Below are 19,811 nucleotides of genomic sequence, written 5' to 3'. Positions count from 1 at the left end.
GGAGCTGGGAACAGCCACAAGAGGGTGAAGCAACCTGCATTTACAGCCCTGCCAGGAGATTCCCAAAGGGGAAGTGAGTTCAGGAAGCTATAGACCAAGAAAGCATTTGCTTCCTTGAAACATTAATGCCAACCCCAAAAAACTTGGAAGACACCACTTAGCCTCACCCTGCTCCAACTCACAATTCAAATCCACAGGGACTTTAAAACTTCCACCAATAAAAGTAGACACATTTTCTTCAGCATTGGGCCCATGCATCAAAGTTTTTCCTGATCAGTCAGAAGATAACAGTAACTTTGAAAGATGGAGCCTGGAATCCCAGAGCTTTACTCCAAAGGTGCTAAGGGGCCAGGGGCTTCTGCACTCTGGATTCTATCACACAAGTCCAGAAAACCCCGCTACCCCATTAGCCCACAAAAATATCACATTTCTTTTTAAAGGAACTTATTCTGGAGACAAAAAACACCTGTAATTTCAAAACCAAAACATCTCCAGAGCTTCCTGCCACATACCTGGAAGCATGGAAACAGTGAACACCCTGGTCTGCAGGCAAGTCATGGCAGGAGGACCTGTGCCCTCCACCTGCATGCTGCACACGCTGTACCAGGCTGAGTCTGCAACTAGGGAGGAGCTCTGCAAGCTGCTCCCATCCTATGCATTTAGTTCAGTATGCAAAACACGCTACCCAGGCAGCACAAAACCACAACCAAATTATCTGTACCAAGCCCAAGCCAGAATCACTGTGATTAATTTAGGTCTGTTTCAAATTAAAAAAAGAAAAAAAATCAACTTAAAACATTCTTCTGGCTTCTACAGAAAAGTAATGCATTTTTAAATGCCTGTAGCCAAGTCACACAGGAAATAAATGCTACACACAGACTTGGATGGAGAGAACATGGTTTAATTAAAGGCAAAGCTGATTTCGGCAGCTGCAGTTCTTGCACAGACAGACAGAAAACACAAAAAAAGCTTACAACACAAACCAGTTTCTGTTGGGGGCCCCTTCTCTTGCTCCTCCAGGTGCTGGAGGGCAGGTGGGGTCAGATGCATTCCCGAGGCCGGGTGCTCATGCACAAGTGGATGGGTGCAGCTGGGACCTGGCACGCCGGGAGTGAGATGGAGCTCCTGGTTAGTCTGGGGTGCAAGAGTCAGTGACGGTGCGAACACGGGAATGTCGCAGCTGCCTGGGCACACAGCTCGGACACACAGCGGGAGGGCTGGAGGGGACACACAGGGTGGGCTGGATTACCACCAGCTGGGAACTTCACTTTCTGGACTTGTTAAAGGAAATACAGCTTTGAAATGCAACACAGAACAGTGATGTTGCTCAGGTGGAGCTCGTAGGGAGCTTCTTGCACCCCCGAGGGTATTGGGTCTCCTCCACCTTCCCTTTTTGTACTCTCTGGGGCTGCCCAGACTCCAGCATCACTTCGGCTCCTGCATGTGCTTTGTTCTGCAGCTGAATTCTAGCCCAGAGATCCTGAATCATCACACAAACCCCTACTGCTAAAAACAGCAAATGGACATTGAGTCTGTTTCTGTAACTTCCCTGGGAAATCTAACAAAAACGCTGTCCTTTTCTTTAACCAAACTTCCAGTCTTCCTTCCCCCTAATAAATAGCAAATAAAACGTTTTTTCCTTTTCCCTTCTGCACCTTTTCGTCTATGAACAGCACTGTGCTGTTTCCATGTGTCCACGGGTGCCCTGGATTTGTTTCTGGCACTGAAAGCCTGGGGCTGCAGCTGGGACAGGTTTCTGCAGAGCTGACCTGTGCCTCACTGGGCGTGCAGATGCCCCGTGCTGTCTGGGCTGGCTGTCGGATTCACCCAGCCCTGCTGGACCCCTGATTATTTTCTGCCATGGTAATGAAACTACGAGCGTTCAGCGAAGATGGGAGGATGGAAAGAGAAAAAACAAAACCAAACCGAAAAAAAACCAAAACAAAACAAAAAAATAACCCCATTGAAAGCTTTATACCTACCTATTAAAATGAGTCAGGCTGTGAATGCACAGACTAGCCTGCCTGTTGTGGGGCTAGCCACTATGCTACAGTAAAATGTACAGGAATCACACATTAATTTAAAACCCCATAGCAGTTAACTTGCTTTTCAGCAGAGTGCTGTGAGGCCCCATGTCACCCCTTTATAGCTCAAACACCTACTGAGAGAAGGGCATTTCATGCTGGAGTCTCTAACCCACCCAAAGCCTCAGGGTGAAGCAGTGCCAAGTGCCAGACTCTCTTTCATGAAACTCCTTTGCTAGTCCGGGATACAGAGCCCCACCTCATCACCACCCAGTGACTGGAGCAGCAACTGGGGCTTTCATTGCTACACACTGACTATGAAGCACATCTGTGTAGAGAATTCAGTGTGATCTTACTACTGAGATAGTAATAAAGATGTTTAGGAGTAATTTCAACTACATTCTCAGTCAGCGAAGCAATCATTAATGGATTCCTATTGTATCTCCCCAAAGAGAGGAAAAGGATTGAGAAGTTCTCATTGGCTTCTCCCATCTGCCCTTTGCTCTCAGCTTTTACTTCCCATGTGGCTGGGGACATGCACAATGGAGAAGGTGAGAGGCGGTGATATTGGGTAACTGAGTGAGCCAAACAGCAGTTCCTCTCTCCCTCCGAAGGGCCCGGGGGATGGGAGAGTTCCTGATGTTGTTTGCTTGCACTGCAGACGTTTTGTGCACACTCAGTGGGTCGGTGGAGCACTTACGCCCTCCTGACAGCAAGGAACAGAAGAGAGGGCTGCCACCTGCACAGGACTGTGTGTGCCAGTCCCACAGACCCAACATGCCATGGTTTATGGAGCCGTCGTTGCAAGGGTTGCCTCCTCTGTCTCAATGTGGCGGATTCATGGCACCTTGTCCACGCTGCTGCTTCTGCTTCTGCTGCATCAACAGCTGCTCCAGGGCCGAGGGGCCGGGGTGCATCATGGAACTGGACCAGATGGACTAAAAACAAACAGCCAACACTAGCACCTCCTTGCTTTACACAGCCTCTCTGCCAGATTGGAAAACAGACACCATATTGTATATTCTCCCTCTTTATCACTCATACCTGGCTTATCACAAAAGCTAACCAGGCTTCAAAGAAGACCTTCTAAAAAGAGGCTCCCTGGAAGAACTTTATCTTCCTCCAGAACCCTCATTACCATAAAAATTCATCCCACATTAACTATTACTAATTTTAGACTAGTCAAAGCTAATGTTAGAATTTCTTCCAGTTCTGCCAGCCTGGGCTTGTTCCACAAAAATCTCAAAACCAGGAAGAACTGTAAATTTGTGACATCTTCCTGCATTGGTGACACCTCCCACACTGCCTTGTGTAAGTGAATCTGTAGGAAAAACTCTGGGCTTCTGGCACTGAACTCTGACGCTTCCAACAGGCTAATGCCCATCACTTGATCATCCATCCTGCAGACCTGTCCTGAGCACAGCCCCAGCCAAACCCACCTTCAGGCTCTCCATAAGCACAGCTGAGGAGTCCTCCATGGCAGGAGGGCCTTGGACTGCCCAGGTACCACTGGGAGCACTGGACTGGTGCCAGCTGCTCTCCGAAGAGGATGACGTTGTTGGGAGGTAGTCCAGACCAAACCCTCCCATTGCTAAAATGGCAGAAAGACAAGTTCAAAGTGACATGGCAAAAACAGTGCAAAACAAGCATCATCAGATGATGGTATCTCGCTCTGTGCTAACCTGGAACCCAGCACTTGCCTGGCTTATCTGTTTTCCAGCGGTCTGCAACTCTCCGGTCTCTGTTGTCTGGAGTCCCAATGGGTCCAAAGTTGGAGAAAGGAACAGAATTGTGGTTATGGGTTGGAGGGGAGCTTGGCAAGCTGCTGGGGTTGGAGGAGTGAGGAGACTGGCTGGCTGGTGTTGAATGATCTAGGGATTACAATGGAAGAGGAAAAATGGTCAGCAGAGACAGCAGGAACCTCTCAGTTTTCAATTTCTTAGTGCTGCTGTAATTCTGCCATCACCCAGTTTGCTACAATGCTGAGGTCAGTTTTTATTCCCTCCATTACATGAGCATAATGCAAATTCCTAAATTCTGAGTGAAAAATTTACAAGAACAGAAGGACTGGGTTTAATGTTTACAAGAAAAACAAAAACCTCATGAGGGCTGGCTAGGCAAAGCCAGTTTCTCTCATGTCTCTTGAAGAACTTGTCTCAAACTAAAAAAGTAACTGTCTCCAAGCTTGAGAAACCAGTAGAAAAATTAGATTAGACCTTGGGGAGTTTGCAAGTTTAAAACTTCAACTCCCAGGTGTAAGAATGTTTTACACTTATGTGAGTCTTAAAACAATTCAGACCAGAACTCAATAGTGAGCAAAAGAGGAGAGGGAGCATGAAGCAGGCTGTCCACAGGCAGAACAGAACAAATGAAGAGCTGAAAAGGGCAAGGGAGTTGAAGCCACGTAAACCAGAAATCCTGCTAGAATAAAAGTACTTTGCAGCTCCCTCCATTTCACCCACAACGGCTTCTCCTGGTTGGTTGCACAAGTCCCACCAAACATCTCATCCAGTACAGATGTTATTTAAAATCCACTCTTCTTAGATTCAACTAACTCCTTTCTCACTCTTCTGGATTTTTAGTGAGATTAAAATTATGACATAATAGCTGTGGTTTATGCCTTTAAGATAATTACTAACAAAGAAGCTGGTTTGCTTTATGGGCTGATTAACAGTAAAAAACCAAATGCTACAAACTCCACTACTGCTGTATTTTCCTCCACTCCTCCCTCATACAGTTTCTTTTTCTTTTTTTATGAAATCCAATTCCTCCTGATTTTTCCAAAAAAAAAGCAACACAAATTATATGGACATCTGAGTTAAAGCACTACTCCCAAATGACTGTCAGGAAACCATGTTAAATAGATTTCAGGATTTATCACCTCCTACAACATTTATCCTGCTCAACTACTTAAATTAAAACCCAGGTTCTTACACTGTATTAATTACAGAATCCCCTTGTATTTCTGTAGATTTATAAAGTAAAACAGAAACCTTCAGAGATTTTACCAAGCAAGTTTGGCGTGGGTTTTTTTTTTGTTTGTTTGTTTGTTTTGGTTTGTTTTTATTTTTAAATTTTATTTCAAGTTACATATACATACATTGCAGTTGGTTTAGAATTATCTCAAATTCTCTTAAATTACTAGACACAAGAAATGCCATACCAGGATTACCTGAGCTGGCTGGAAGGGATGGAGACCATGGAGTCCCTTCAAAGAGAGAATAGAGTGAAGTCTCCTGATGGGCAACTGAAGGGGTGACTTCTGTTTTTGTGCTGGTATTGATGTTTTTTCCATATACCTCATTGAACATGCTGTTGTTCGGATATCTTTCCTGAAAAAAAAAACAAACAACATAACAGCTTATGTGTTAAGACTTATTTGAGACACTGTATAAAGGAAACAATTATAGTTCGATATATTTCCTAATTCCTCTTTCACTCTCCAGCCCATCTTCTTTGACCATTTAACATTAAGTCTATCACATTCTGAATCAGGACAGATTGCTCCTGGCTGGACTGCAAAGTCTTCACAAAATCTTCAAATTCCCAGTACTCAGAGAAGTTGTCAAAAGCATTGACCCTGCTCAAGGCTCTGGAAGAGAACAGGTAATTCATTGCTTTGGAAGTAAAAACCTACACACCACAGCACCCTGAGATGCACCTTTTCAATCAATTTCAAGGCAAAAGGCCCCTGAATTCAGCAAGATTCAAGAGTACATCTGCAGAGATATAGCTAAGATGAATTTGGGAAGAAGACTGATAAAGGCAAAGATTAAGGCTGATACAGAGTGAAATTACACATCAATGTGGATTTCTTTCAGGTTTTCCACTGGCTTAACCACAAGCTGAAACAGCAAAAGGTGTTGGACTTTGTTTCTCACTCACCTGATTTAGAGAAAAGCCACTGAGGGACAGGAAAGATGATGACTGAGACATCAATTCTGATGGTTTTTCCAGCAGGGACTTCTTCAGAAACCAAAAAAGGGAAAAGTGCAGTTAGCGCTCAGTGTAGGAACCAGGAGGAAAGTGCATAATCAGAAACTGCCAAAGTGGTTTTGGTCATATTTACAACTTGTCTTGCATTTTAGCTCCAGCACCTTGGAGGACAGGGAAGGCAGGCTAACAACTGCAAAAAAAATCAGTCGTTTTCCTACTACCTGTCATTATTAATCTCCAAATCAACAAACATGACAGCTGAGAGTCTCAGACCCAGACCAGGTTTTCAAATGCAAAGTCTAATACTCTGATGCATCTAAAGGGGAGACTCCTGCCAAAAATACCTTATGGTTGTGTAAAACCTTGTACAAGTGACACAGGATCCCTCCCAGTGACACGAGGACTCCTTCAAACAAGATTAGACTCTTGTATTTGGCTATTGACAGAGTATTTTTTCAGTTCTGAGAGCATCCTCGCTGTAGAGATGTTCTTAGACAGTAAGAGCAGCTAAGTGCTTTTTATATTAGGTTTATATTAGCATTTAGCACTGTCTCATTTCCATTATAAATTACTTGCAGAGAGGAAGGAAAAAGAAAACAACCCAAATGTTTAAAAGAAAGATTCCAAAACTCCCATGGCCTTTTTATTTCCACGTAAAGATATTACAGATCATGACCTTTCTTCCATCATCTATGCCACCTCCCTCTCACACTATTGTTATTTCCAGCATAACATTTCTTGTCTTTCTGTTTGGTTCTTACTATGATTGAGGAGTGAAAAACAGTGTCTCTGAAATGAGTCTATTCAGAGAAGAAATAGCTAAGTTATCACTGACAGAAACCAAATTAAAATTACAAGCTTGGCTAGTAGACAATGAATATCACCAAATCTAGGATCTGGATCACCAAGCCATAGAACTAGTAAGTAAAACCATAAGTAAAAATGTGTGTGAACCAAAATAAAAGCTGTAGTCTTGTTACAAATAAACCCTCTCTTGCACTCTCACCAGCTCAGCATGTCAGATGTTTTAAAATTCAAACCACATAAACCAGAACTAGTATCTCTGTCTTTAGAACAGCCACAGTACCTGGAATATTTTTGCTTTCATCCTGTAAACTTAAGACAAACAGCCTCATTTTCTTGGCAAGCAGCCCCTAGCTTGTTAGATTTTCAAAGTGACAGCTCATTACTTTGAAAGCACATTTTAAAAGACAGACAAAATTCCCACTCTGCATATCCACACGATTTGCACAGCAAAGGATTTCTTTCTATTTGTCAGCAGACACAACAGTAGGAGCTTCAAAAGAAGCCGCTAAAGCAGCAGCTATTAGTTTCTTAGCAAAGTTATCTAATGAGACAGAAATTAGTATCTTTTTGCAACTGGTTCCTTGGGATGGCAGGTAAAATAACTGAGGAAGAGACTTAATCAGAGATGTTGAGTAGCCACAAATAATTCTTTGTTACAGCAAGTAATCTGAATGAGTATGATCTAATGAATGTGCTTGTAGCCATAGCAGAAAGGCATGCTGCACTTTCAGAGGCAATTTAAAAATTCAATAGCTCTGAGACACCCCAGCTAGTGAACTAGGAAGGTTTTAATACAAAAAATGTATGAAAAAAATCCCTCTGTCAAAAATGACTGTATTTCTATAAGAGTTACTGTGTATTTATCCAGTTAATTGCTATTTTCTTCCAAAGCCATCTTTCTCTTTTATCAATGTCTTCTGCATTAAACAGGGCAGCATCCCCCTACCTCTACGGAATTTTTATATGCAGATTATAATCACAGAACCGTATCACAGAATTGCAGAATGGCTTAGGTTGGAAGGGACCTTTAAACTCATCTCATTCCACCCTGCTGCCCAAGGACACTTTCCACTAGCCCAGGTTGCTCCAAGCCCCATCCAGTCTGGCCTTGGTCACTTCCAGGGATGGGGTAGCCACAGCTTCTCCCCAGCTTCACAGGAAAAAATTTCCAAGTATCTCATCTAAACCTATCTTCTGTCAGTTTGAAGCCACTCCCCTTGTTCTGTCACTACACCCTGGTTCTGATGACTCCCCACAGCCCCATCAGTGTCCCCCCCTGCCCTTTATTATAAACCCATACAACTGCAGAAGAGCAAGTGCATTAAATTATGTATCATAATGCATCAACATCTCTCCTGTGGACTGTACTTACAAAAACCCCAGTTACTCTGTTTTCTGAACAAATTAGCAGGCCTGGATTCAGCCCAAAAGCTGTAGTTTTCACCCTGTGAAAACTAGCTCAAAGGTAAGGCAGGAAAGTAGACAGGAGGCATGGGGGAGAGAAAGGATTTTCACATTTCTCATAACTTCACAGAAGAAAAAGATGCCAATTAAGAGCGAGAAGCAGCAGTATTACATCAAATACATACAAAGAGGCTTCGTCCAGGAAGAGAGGCGAGAGGCCCCAGCAGAGCTGGGTAAAGATCAGGAGGATTAGAGAAAATCAGCTCTTCCTCCTCCTCCAAGGCAGCCAGACTCTTTAACAGGTCCGGAGGAAGCAGAGGGGAGCTCTTGGGGTCCTAGTGACAGAAATGAGCACAGTGAGACAACAGAAGGCAGAAAGAACAGCCAGAGCAGGAGAGAGAACAGCGAGAGGAAGGCAGGAGGCAGCATGCAGAGGGCGAGGTGAGGATGGTGCTGAGGCACACACAGAACTCTGAGCAGACACAGCCACGCGTTGTGCCAAACGTGCATGGGGAGAGGACCACGCACCCAAGTGACAGCAGAGAGCTTTAATCAGCAGAGTGTCTGCTTCCCCTTGCATCCATGCCACATACTGAACCTGCTTCCACGTGCACAGACAACAAACAAAATCTTATAGTCATTCTTCTACAGCTGACCTGTGAGTAATTTAGGTTTCAAGTAGAATTATGTTTGTATCATCTCTTCTCTGCTTGTGGAGTTTAAATCCCATGAGACTTGTTTCCACTGGTAATAGCTGCTATGCCAACTCACAGCTGACCAGACCCCATGGCCAGTAAAAGCAGCTCAGTGTTGGTCAGACTGGACATCTTTACTTTTGTGAGGGATGCTTAAAGCACAAGCATCACAGGCATAGCTTCTCTCTGCAGCACAATGTGCTGGCACCTTGGCAAGGTTTCCCTTTTAGGAATGAAGACCAAGCTTTGACCCTGTCTCCATCTGAAAACTACAACCTGACATCAGCATAGTACTGTACATGGTGTGTACACTGTACTCCTGTACATTGTCTGGCTTTTCTCTGAGAAGGATGAGCCAAGAGATACCACCTGAACTTCTCCACATCCTGAGTGCATTTACAGAGGCATACCCAACTGAAGGTTTAAAAGGCCTCTGTTTAAACCTCCTTATAAACATCACCAAAAGCACTCACAGACAACTCCAGGGCTGTTAATAAATAACAGAGATTGGTGCGTTTATAAACACCACCATAAAGCATGATTGCATGAACAGAAGTAGAGTATTCCATTTACTGCAACCAGGAGCTAAGGAAGACCTTTCGCTCTCTCACTGTGGTGGGATTTTCAGGAAGAACAAACAAAAAAATTCAAGATAAGACCATTGCTACCATTCTTGGTTGCTCAACCTATCGCAGCCTCAGCCATTCAATTCACTATAGCAGTGTTAAGAGTTCATCTAAAGTGTAATAATTCAACTGCAATTATTTGGGGGGCTTTTATGTTTTTCATCAGTTACCAGACAACGATCTTCCCCAAAACTATCAGCTGCCATGTTTCTCGACCTGGCAGATACAGCACAGAGATGGATGTCACACTCACACTGAACAAGACATCTACTTGAAACCAAATCTTCAAGAGACTGATACTACACACAGCCTACTAAAATGGGGAATTCATCACTTTGTGCTGGTACCCCTGGTACTGACGCTCGGTCTCTTCCAAATAAATTTACATTGACCTACTTGGGACCACAGGGCATTCTTGAAACAGGGAAACACCAAGAGCTGCCAGGAATACCAGAGCCTTAGTTTTCCCCACTTTGTAGCATGGATCTCACCTCAAAGGTCATCCTGGAGACAGCATCCTGCTCAGAGCGGAAGACTCCCTGCCGCTTCCCCCTGCGGTCCATGTTCGACTGCTGGGTCATCACCCTGTTGTCCGTCATGCCGTAGGAAGAGTCCCAGTAATATTCTGGCACCTTGACTTCTGAGGGGTTCTGGTTATATGGCTCCATTGGGAAAGGCTTCATTTTTTTCTCCAGAGGTTGCTGTTGCATCACAGGAGGCTGTAATGACTGTTCAAAGAGTTTGAGAGGGTCCTGGGCCTGCAGGTAATAGGGCTGCTTTACAGACATGATCTTCCCCAGGGAGCCTTGGACTTGAGGGGGGTTCCAGAGCTGCTTCGACGAGTCTGTCTGTGGATACTGAGGCAGAGACACAGGATTTCACCAGCAGGGAGGAACAATTCGTGTTACTTGAATGCTTAACTCTATCCAAGCTGCCAGCCTGGCTCATGCATGATAGCAAATCAGAATGTTTGTGGAATGTCTGTGTTATTCATCAAAAGCAATTTCCATAGGCATCTAATGCTCTCTAGTCAAGCTTTAAACCAACAGCCAAGTAGAATCCTTACTCTATCCAGTACCTTTTAACCCAAAAACCTACAAACTAAACCTTTAGTAAGGTACTGAGCCAGCATTTTGCTGCCCAGAACACAAGCAGGGTCTCACCATTGGGTCCAGATTTGCCAGGAGGGATATTTTCTCCAGCACAAGGTGAGCAAAGGGACTAAGAGCTGTAAGGGAACTGACACTGCAACCAGTTAGCCAAAAGGAGAGTGCAGGTGGAGGTCCACACTCAGTCCTCAGCACAAGAAAACTACAAAGGCGTAGGACAGACATACCATCTCCATACCTTGTCTGTATAAGAAACACAGCAAATAGAAGACAGAAAAGACATTCCATTCCAGTACATACCTTCCTTTCAGCTACAGCATCATATGCTCACACCCACCAAACTTCAGCTCATTTTCAAATTTGCTCAGAAGTTCACAATCAAAAAATTCTTTAATGACAATTTTGAAAGGTAATCCAGGAAGACAAGTCTTGAACATTGCCACTTCTTTTTAAATAAAGCCCAGCATATAGCACAGGCCAAGTTTACCTGCTGGAATCCAGAGTGGTGTGGTGGGCTCTTCCCCAGGCCCTGCACAGCTTTCGTGGGGGACTGCTGCTGCTGCTGCTGGGCCAGAGCTTGGACCTGTAACTGGCTTGCGGACTGTGCTGTTGCCTGAGCTGGTAAAGATGAGAGGGGTTGCTGGGAAGGAGGTGGTGTTTGCTGAGGTCCCTGGGTCATTGGCCCTGGTCCAGAGGGCCTTTGCTGGCTGTAAGGAATGTGGGACTGTTTCCCACCTTGCACCTGGTTTCCTGCAGGCGAGTGAGCTGTGGGCTGGAGGAAGGTTCCTGGGACAGAAACACCACCTGGGAAGGTGTACCCCGTGCCCATGGAGAAAGCCACAGGAGGGGGGACAACATAGGTTGGAGGAGGAAATCCTGGAAAAGATAAAAAATGCACCTTTAATCACAATTTGCCAGAACATACAACTCCCTCCAGAAAACTTTTAGTGAGGGTTTCTCTTCCTATGCTCTTTATTTACAAAAGGTGGCACCAGTCTGCACACATGCACTACAATGTCGTCCCTCACCTTGGCATGTGCATGGCTGTGAACACACAAGAATTCCAAGTTTGTTTCTGAGTTTTCTTGCAATATTCCAGGCACTGATAGCAGTCAGTACGGCAACATCTGAGGATCATATGTTTCCACATCCCTGTAGTCCTTACCTCCCAATCTCCCTGCTTTTTATGACTCCCACTACCTTTCTCTTTCATTGCTCTTGGGTTTTTGATGCTTTAGCCCCAAAGTTTCCTCCCCTTCAAACACATTTTAAGGGACTAAACTTCTGCAGGAACAAACAGAAGCAATCAATACAGTATATGCGTACTGCTCCCTCTCAGAGGACCACCAGTCTCTGGATCAATTTAGAGAGAGACAGATAGTAACCAAACAAATCCTCGTATCTGTAAGATCAATTCCTTCCCTGTAGTTCACACTGAAAAGCCAGGTTTGGAAGGCAAGCTTTAATTCTGTGTCTCACAGGTCAGATTTTATGCTGACTTTGGGACAGGGAAGATGCCCATCTGTCTTATATTGAGGAGCTCCATGTAACACGTACAGGGAAGATAAAGCTTCCAGTTATTCCACGAGCAAACATGGATAGTAAGATATGACAGGCAGACTCCACAGCAAAATGGGACACACAACACAGCAACAAGTAAGACCATACAAATTACAGCTTCAAAGATGAGCACCACTACAAAAGAAAGTGAGTTTTAAAGCAAGCAGTGTGATTGATCTTTTGCAATGGAGTCTGAAGCACAGGGAATGCTTCAGAAGCAGTGCTAGCAGAAAGCTTTGTCATGTTCAGACTAACTACAGGAAGAGCCTAGTGTCAAGTTCCTTGATCTCACACCCACTAAACCAGAAGGTAGGTGGCAGATTTCATGGCAAACCTCAATTCCAAAGCGTAAGGAATCTTATTTATCTCGTTTCAGTTTTGCTATGCCCCTTTTTACTATTTGATAAGATGTTCAACAGGAAAATTCACGCTCATTAACAGAGCCCCTATCTTCCAGAGGCTGTACCAACCACTATTACAGGATTTTTTTCTGTCAGCAATAAATAACACTTAAAAAGAATGATGCAAATTACCTGGCCGGCTAGGAAGGGGAGGGAAGGCTCCTGGGTGATGAATAGGGATGAACTGGGAACTGCTGGCCTGGCTTGGAGTCTGAGTTACAGGTGTTTTCCTGGCTTCAGATACTGGAGTCTTCCTCATCTCTGTCTGGGATTTCACCTGATGCAAAAGAAAGTATGAAGAAGTTAAATCACTTGTCCTAAATTTCCACATTAACCATATGATGCCACAAGCCAAAAATTAAGCTCTCAGATTGTCTGAGCAATTATTTTCTTTTCCCTACACAAAGCCCTCCTCACTAACCTCAGGCAGATTACTCTGCATGTCCTCAGGCACTTCTTGCCTCACAAAAGCACTCAAAGATATTTACTCAGAAGATGCAAGAGGCTCCTTCTCTAGCATAAGAGTGAGAAGCAGCCATTGTATCTCACACCATCCAAGGAACTTACCACACTGCTCACCTGCAGTGTTTAAAAACAAAAAGTGCAGATGCTCCTCCTATGTTTCTCCTAGGGCACTGCTTCAACCTAAGTTATGCTACTTACCTGCAGCACCTTAGAAAACAAACACTGCCACATTCTTCCCGGGGAGTTCTCTCAGCCTAATCCATATGGTGATGCATATGCACAAACTCCTCCACACCATGGAATTCTTTTGACCCAGAGCATTCAAGACAAACAGCAGAAGTCCTTCACCTCATTCAGTTTACTGTGTAACTGTGGGGTGTTATGTTAAAAGAGCTGCACCAGTTAAAGGCAGAGAGAAGAATGTAATGTAATGTTTACCTTATTCTGAGTCTCCCGTGGTCTGGGTCTTCCTGGGGAGGAAGACAGAGGGGAAGACTACTTTCCCTTTCTGTTCAGCTCGGCAGAACTGCCTGGAATGCAAGATGGAGCAGGCAGGAAAAAGACAGCAAGCAAGGAACCTGGGCAATACAGAAAGGGCCCAGGAGCAGACCTGACACCAAGCCTCAAAGGTGAGTGAAAGAAAGGGTTGTATCAGGGATCAAGTTAAAAAAAATCCTAACCAAACAAAAATAACCCCCACACCATAACTGTGTGGAGTTTATTTAGACATTTAGTGCTGCTGAGTTGAAAGGAGTCATAGGACAGTTGTTTTCTGCCAAATTACAGTAGTAAAGGGACAGATGCATTCATATCCTAAGTTCTTTTTCAAATTGAATTGCCCCATTTAGAAATTATGGGAGTCTAGGGTTGTTTCTGCATTTGTCAAATTGGGAGGTTTGGGTGGATTTTTCATTTGCCACTAGAAAAAGTCTGGAGGGAACTCCACCTCAAGGTTCAGGCTGATGTTAAACACCACAAACTATGTAGGCCCTTGCTCACATCGCATCTCTTCACCCTCCATCACATTCAGCATATTCAACTCATCTTGTGCTGTCCCTTTTCCCTCCAAAATAAGCCAAATATTTTTATAACCCATATCAAGCACTATGCATTCTTTTACAGAAATGCTGGAGAATTCAAAGGCACTCTTCCTGCCATAGCATTTTAAAACTCAAGCTCTAGCTATCAAAAACTCAAGTATGCTATAACACATTTCCAGAGGATGGCTTCCAAAAGGCTGCCTGCATGATTTACAGTTATCTTTATAAAAACATAAATTACTAAAATTAATGAATCAAGATAAATTTCAGTTCCTTCCTTGCTTCTATTTGATATCACCTCAGAAGAATCAATGCTACCTAATATGTATCCCCACAATAGCTCTAAGTGCTCCTACACAGTGCCTGAGACAGACACAATTTTATCACAGGGACCTCTTAAGAGTATGCTACACTTTGAATTAGTTTGCACTGAACTTCCTTGGCTCCTAACATTATCTTCCCTAGAGAGCAGACATTCAATCCAGGTCACATCCTGCCTGAGCATGCAAGTTTCCTATGTATCTACAAAGCAGGACTGATCACTTCTGTACCACATTCTTCACATTTTTGCACAGTAGGAACTGCAGCATTTAAGCTTTTGGAAGCAATGAACTACGTAGGAAATAAGGTATGAAATTGTCAGGAGTGCCAAAGCAGAACACAAACAGCCCAACAATGGTATGAAACCTACCCTGGTTTCTCAGTCTGGGGGGAAGCAAGCCCTCCCTCTATTCTGGAGCAGGTCTGGACAAGCAAGCCCACCAAATAATATGAAACAAAAGGCATTTCACTGATGGAGTTAAAAATCAAAAAATAATTTCTATTCAAGAAGAGACAAATGATAACAGACAACATCAGAGCAGATTCTGCTACAGCTGGGCTTGTTGTATCTTAAAACTAAATCAAGGAAATTTCTGATAAATAAATTATCATCCCTATCCAGAAAGCTATGCAGTCCTCAGATCTGGTAGGTTTTTATCCACCTGAAGTCCTTATTTTGCAAGACGGGCACAAAGATCAAAACTGGGAGTTAATGCTCAAACCTGCAATGACATTCCAGATCCATTTGACAAATAAATAAGAAACTTGCTATTCTAACTCACCTATGTTGGTTTTCAGATACCAGAATCATTCCACGACTCACAGACTATTGCCCCTGCTTTCTGTAGCCTTTACAGAAACCCTTTGTACCCTGAGGTATGGTTCCCCTGCAAAACCAACTGCATAATGCTGCCAGTTCAGACATTCCATTTCATAACCATGATGTTTAACAGCAAATCATCAGGAGGAAAACAGAGAGAATAATCCAAGGCTCCTAAACAATAAAAGCTGGAAAAACTGAAAGAGATGGTTTGTCTAGGCTGGGGAAAAGACCTCAATGGCACAGGCCTTTGGAGCAGCTGCAAAGAGGAAGAGTTATTCTGCATTCCTGTCCTGGGCAGTCATAATGGGCTTATACAGAGGCAAGGGACATAAGGCACATTATTAGAAAATAATTTCCACTTGCAAGAACAGTGAAGAACTAACACAGTTTCTCTAGGGAAATAACAGAAACCTCCATCACTATTATTCAATGGTTCCAGTCATCATCAGGGAATGACTGAGATACAGCCAAATTGTCCAGGTACAGATCAGATCAGCCCTGACACTCTCTACCCCCATTTACTATGACTCAGTGGAAGGCAGACCAGCAAATTCACTGTTTACTTGATATATTTCATATGTAACGCTCAAAGAAATCGATAAAAAAGCATGCCCCTAAAAATATAACCAGTAAAAGAGCAGCTGATGGGAAAACAAATAATTTTGACTAAGTGTCTGAGTACAGATTGACAATTTAAGAGCTTTCCTTACTTTGACAGAGACACACTTGATTGCGCCCACACTACAGAGGCTCTTACTCCACATATATACAATTAAGAGCTTTTGTGATATGTTCAGTTTGTTGAACATGCACCAGTCAACTGAAGTGAAAATACAGAGTATCCAGTTCCTTCACAACAGACACCATAATGGCAAGAGCATGACTATGACCTGGCCACATGAATTGCCTTGGTGGCAAAATAATTTGTGGAATGGGTAGAAATCTGTTTTTTAGGACAGTTATAGCACCTCTCATTGCACTGTTTTTCCCTCTCTCCTTCTTTTTTTGAGCTAGCATCAAGGAAAAGCAAAGAGATGCTAAGATCACCATCACCTGGTCTTTGAGGTAGAAATATTTTATATTATTGAGCATTAGCTGCAGGGCCCACAGCAAGACCTCAGCTCTACCATACTCTACACAAGCAGTGACTGTCCCGACACAACACCACACTGTCTCAGGCACAGTATTCCTCTGAGCTAAAGGCTTACCTGAACTGCCACATTCTGCTTTCCTGCTTCCTGCATCTTATCCAAGCCACATTTCTTGGTCTCAGTCTTCCTTTTATTGTTATCCTTCTTCCCATCATTCTTATTTGCTACTATTCCTTTGCTAAAGTCCCTTCTCTCCCTCGCTATGTCCTTTGGGGGGTAGATGCGCCCTTGTTCTCTGTTCATCTCCCGGGGCTTGATATTCTCCTTGAAGGTGACCATGGGTTTTTCCCCTGCATCACAGCTGTTGCTCAGGCTTCTGCCAGAGGACAGCACTGATTTGAGTCCAGGGCTCCCATCAACACACACTGGCTCTGCCATGGACATCTCCTGCAAGGCGAGACTCTCTTTGGCTTCACTAGGGTCCTCCAGTAAGAGCTCCGGGATTTCTGTCACAAACAAGAGCTTTCCTACCTCGTTTTCACATTGAATCAACCTGAAAAATACAGCAAGGAATTAAAAAGCAAGTATACACACTACATTACTTACCATAATCAGTCTGTGAAGGAATAGCATGCTGACCCACAGAACATATTATTACTGCTGTCAGCATCTTGTGCTCACATTACAACTAACTGCTGTGTTGAACAGAGAGAAAAATAACACTCCACACTGGCTCCTGTGTCACCTCAGCTTCTAGTAGCATGGAAAACACAAAGTACTTGCAATTACCTTGGCTGGTTATCAGCAATCCATTTGCCTGTGAAGATCAGGCGCTGCTGCCGTATCCGACGCTGCTGCCCTTCTTTATCCCCTGTAATTGCCTGGTGGCCTTTGGAAAAATCCAAGTTCCTAGTATTGACGCAGAAGAGGGAATAATAATTACACAATTACCCTCTGTAATATCCTATTTTTCTAGAAATATATGTCAGCATTGCTCTATTAAGAGCGCTGAACTTTCACCAGATATTATTCAAAACATGGCTGTTAAGAGATGTCTGATTTACACATGTAATTCTCATCTGGTAAGATGCATCTACATTAAAGAGGTTCAGCAGGGTCACGAGCAATATTATAACCTCAAGAATTTCTCAGGGCTACACCATCCATTGCAGTTGTTTTGAAGAGACCAACACCAATCTATACAGCAGTAAACATATATAAATAAGATATTGTAAGGAACAGGCTGATGTCTGTAGAAGCTGTGACATCAGGCAAGGGTGCAGGATCCTTCAGCTGTCACCCACCTGAACGAGGGCCTCAGAGCCAGGAATCCTTGCAACTCAAACTCTTCTGGAAGGGGGGTTGCTGGCAAATAGACAGTAAACAGCATAAGGAAAGCATGAAGGCATTGAGCACAGTATCACAGCAGATACCTCAGCATGGTCTCTACACATACTAGAGCCTTCTATTAAAAGGTTCACCCCACAATCTGAGGAATTCAGGAATGATAAAGCAGAGCAGTTTGCCCAGAACAAGAAAAAGAATTTGCAAAGTATTCACATGAACTAATACAAGAAGACAACTTGTTTCCTTATTTGCTCTTCAACTGTAACTCCCACATCAGCAGGAAAAATACTGTTTTTCCCAGTTCTTTACAGGACAGACTGCAAGTGTCCTTACCGTTATTACTGGATAGATCTTCTTCATGAGGCTGGAAACTATTTAGAAGAGAGATCAGCCAGGGCCATATGCTAAAAATTAGAAAACAGGCAAACCCTGAGTGAAAACTGCATAACATGGGATGTGTTTGCTTTATCAAAAAACTACTAAATGTTGTTACCATTACAGTTTACATTAATCCTCAAATTCCCAAGAAAAGCTTCTCGCAAAGTGTCAATGAAAAGACCACTTTCTTGAAAGAATTACTATTACCAGAAAGCCAACCTAAAGCTACCAAGAATGCCAGGCTCTCACAGCACAGTGTTTATTACCCAGCAGGCCAGAGAGCCTGTTGTGAATTTAACCAGATAAACATAGAGCATGAGCAAGTGCTGCAAGCACCTGTCTGCAATTCATGCTTTGCAGTCCAAAGCTGATGGCTCTCAAGACATATTCAATAAATCAGTTTAGGCAGCAAAAGAATGTATCAAGACACAGCTGTGCAGAAGTACTTCTGCTCTAAGAACAAGAATGCTTTACTGTAGTGCTGGAGCATTTACCACCAAGAAAAGAGCCTCTAAGTAAGGGCTGCACCAACAAAAATCATTAAACCAGAGGTGAACTTGCAGTCCCCTGCCTTGCCCTCACAATACCAGTAAAACAAGCAATGACTGGAAATTCTTCCCAAAGGCCCTGGAGCAAACAATTTTAAAATCACACTGATCACTGTGTTAACATTTAACTGCTACCACTAGGCTGCTTGCTCCTGTTTGCTAAAAGCTCCCACCCAAAAATACAAAAACCCTTCTGCTTTACTGATGGGCACCACAGAAACAACAGAAAACTCTTTCAGGATGCCCACTGTGCTCAGTGTAGGAGAAATGAATGTGTCCTCCTCAGCAAGGCTTTCAGCTGTCATGCAGCACATGGCCTGGAGAATGCACCATGCCCCCAGCAGCACTGTACACCCTCAGCTGCTTTCCTGCTGGCTGTGGGCAGACAGCATGATCTTTATGATTATTCTCTACACTACACTGAGCAACAGCTCCTCCCCATGACTGACAAGGAACAAAAGGAAAAAACACCTCAGGTCTTCAGTAAGGCAAGTAAAGTCAATAATATGTTGTTCAGAAAATGGGTTCCTTCAGAGAATCACAGAATGGTTTGGGCTGGAAGGAACCTCCCACCCTGTGCCATGGGGCAGGGATATCTTCCACTACTCCAAGACTGCTCCAAGCCCCATCCAACCTGGCTTTGGACACTTCTAGGGATGGGACAGCCACAGCTTCTCTGAGCAAGCTGGGCCAGGGCCTCACTGCCCTTACAGGGAATGACTTCCTTCTAACCAATCTAAATCTACCCTCTTTCAGCTTAAAGTCATTTACTCCATGAATTATTATCTGCATGTCCTCTCTGCAGGGATTACTTGATATCAAGTAGGTATCTTGCCTATTAAAATACAGGCATAAGTCTCCCATGAGGATGTGCAAATGGCAGAAGTTATCACCATCTCAAAACCACATTGAACTCTTCTCTTTAATCTCGCCTTTAGGAATTCTGTGGTTTAAGCTCCCAAAACTCCAGAGGGTTTTTTGTTTCTTATTTAACAAATCAAAGTTATAGGTACCCCTGTTCTCCATGCATCACACTGCTTGCCTTGAAAGCCCATCTTAGAAACAATACGCATCCAGCTGCATCAGTAACTGTCACTACAATCCTAAGAATCACCTTACAGAAACACTTTATTGAATTACAGTTGAATCACAGTAATTCATGAAAAGTTAACAGACTATTAAAAAAAATTGTGAGTTTTGAACAATTTAAGCCTTAATTTACAAGATCAGAGCAAC

The 19,811-nt window shown here is 43.5% G+C and overlaps 1 protein-coding gene across 8 annotated transcripts in view; it reads right to left on the bottom strand.

The window, feature by feature from the left end:
* Positions 1-885: 885 nt before the first annotated feature.
* SMG7 (SMG7 nonsense mediated mRNA decay factor) overlaps positions 886-19,811 on the bottom strand; it is a 49,992-nt gene continuing 31,066 nt past the window's right edge. For 2 of the 8 annotated variants that reach the window (XM_021525109.3, XM_085586583.1), the window contains 13 exons: positions 17,983-18,053; positions 17,607-17,667; positions 17,092-17,211; positions 16,420-16,855; positions 12,695-12,839; positions 11,089-11,477; positions 9,984-10,349; positions 8,357-8,506; positions 5,910-5,990; positions 5,188-5,356; positions 3,725-3,895; positions 3,464-3,615; positions 886-2,962 (listed from right to left, as the gene is read on the bottom strand). In XM_021525109.3, the coding sequence (XP_021380784.1) occupies positions 2,849-2,962; positions 3,464-3,615; positions 3,725-3,895; positions 5,188-5,356; positions 5,910-5,990; positions 8,357-8,506; positions 9,984-10,349; positions 11,089-11,477; positions 12,695-12,839; positions 16,420-16,855; positions 17,092-17,211; positions 17,607-17,667; positions 17,983-18,053 (2,425 nt within the window). In that variant the 3' untranslated portion in view covers positions 886-2,848. The remainder of the gene's footprint in view (positions 2,963-3,463; positions 3,616-3,724; positions 3,896-5,187; positions 5,357-5,909; positions 5,991-8,356; positions 8,507-9,983; positions 10,350-11,088; positions 11,478-12,694; positions 12,840-16,419; positions 16,856-17,091; positions 17,212-17,606; positions 17,668-17,982; positions 18,054-19,811) is intronic. The other 6 variants (XM_021525112.3, XM_085586585.1, XM_085586586.1 and 3 more) reach the window with 6 other exon arrangements.

This window comes from Lonchura striata, chromosome 8, assembly GCF_050655825.1.
Source record: "Lonchura striata isolate lonStrDom1 chromosome 8, ASM5065582v1, whole genome shotgun sequence".
In the NCBI taxonomy this organism is placed as follows: Eukaryota; Metazoa; Chordata; class Aves; order Passeriformes; family Estrildidae; genus Lonchura; species Lonchura striata.
Note: the sequence above shows the minus strand (reverse complement) of the source record. Positions and strands in the feature narration are given on the sequence as shown.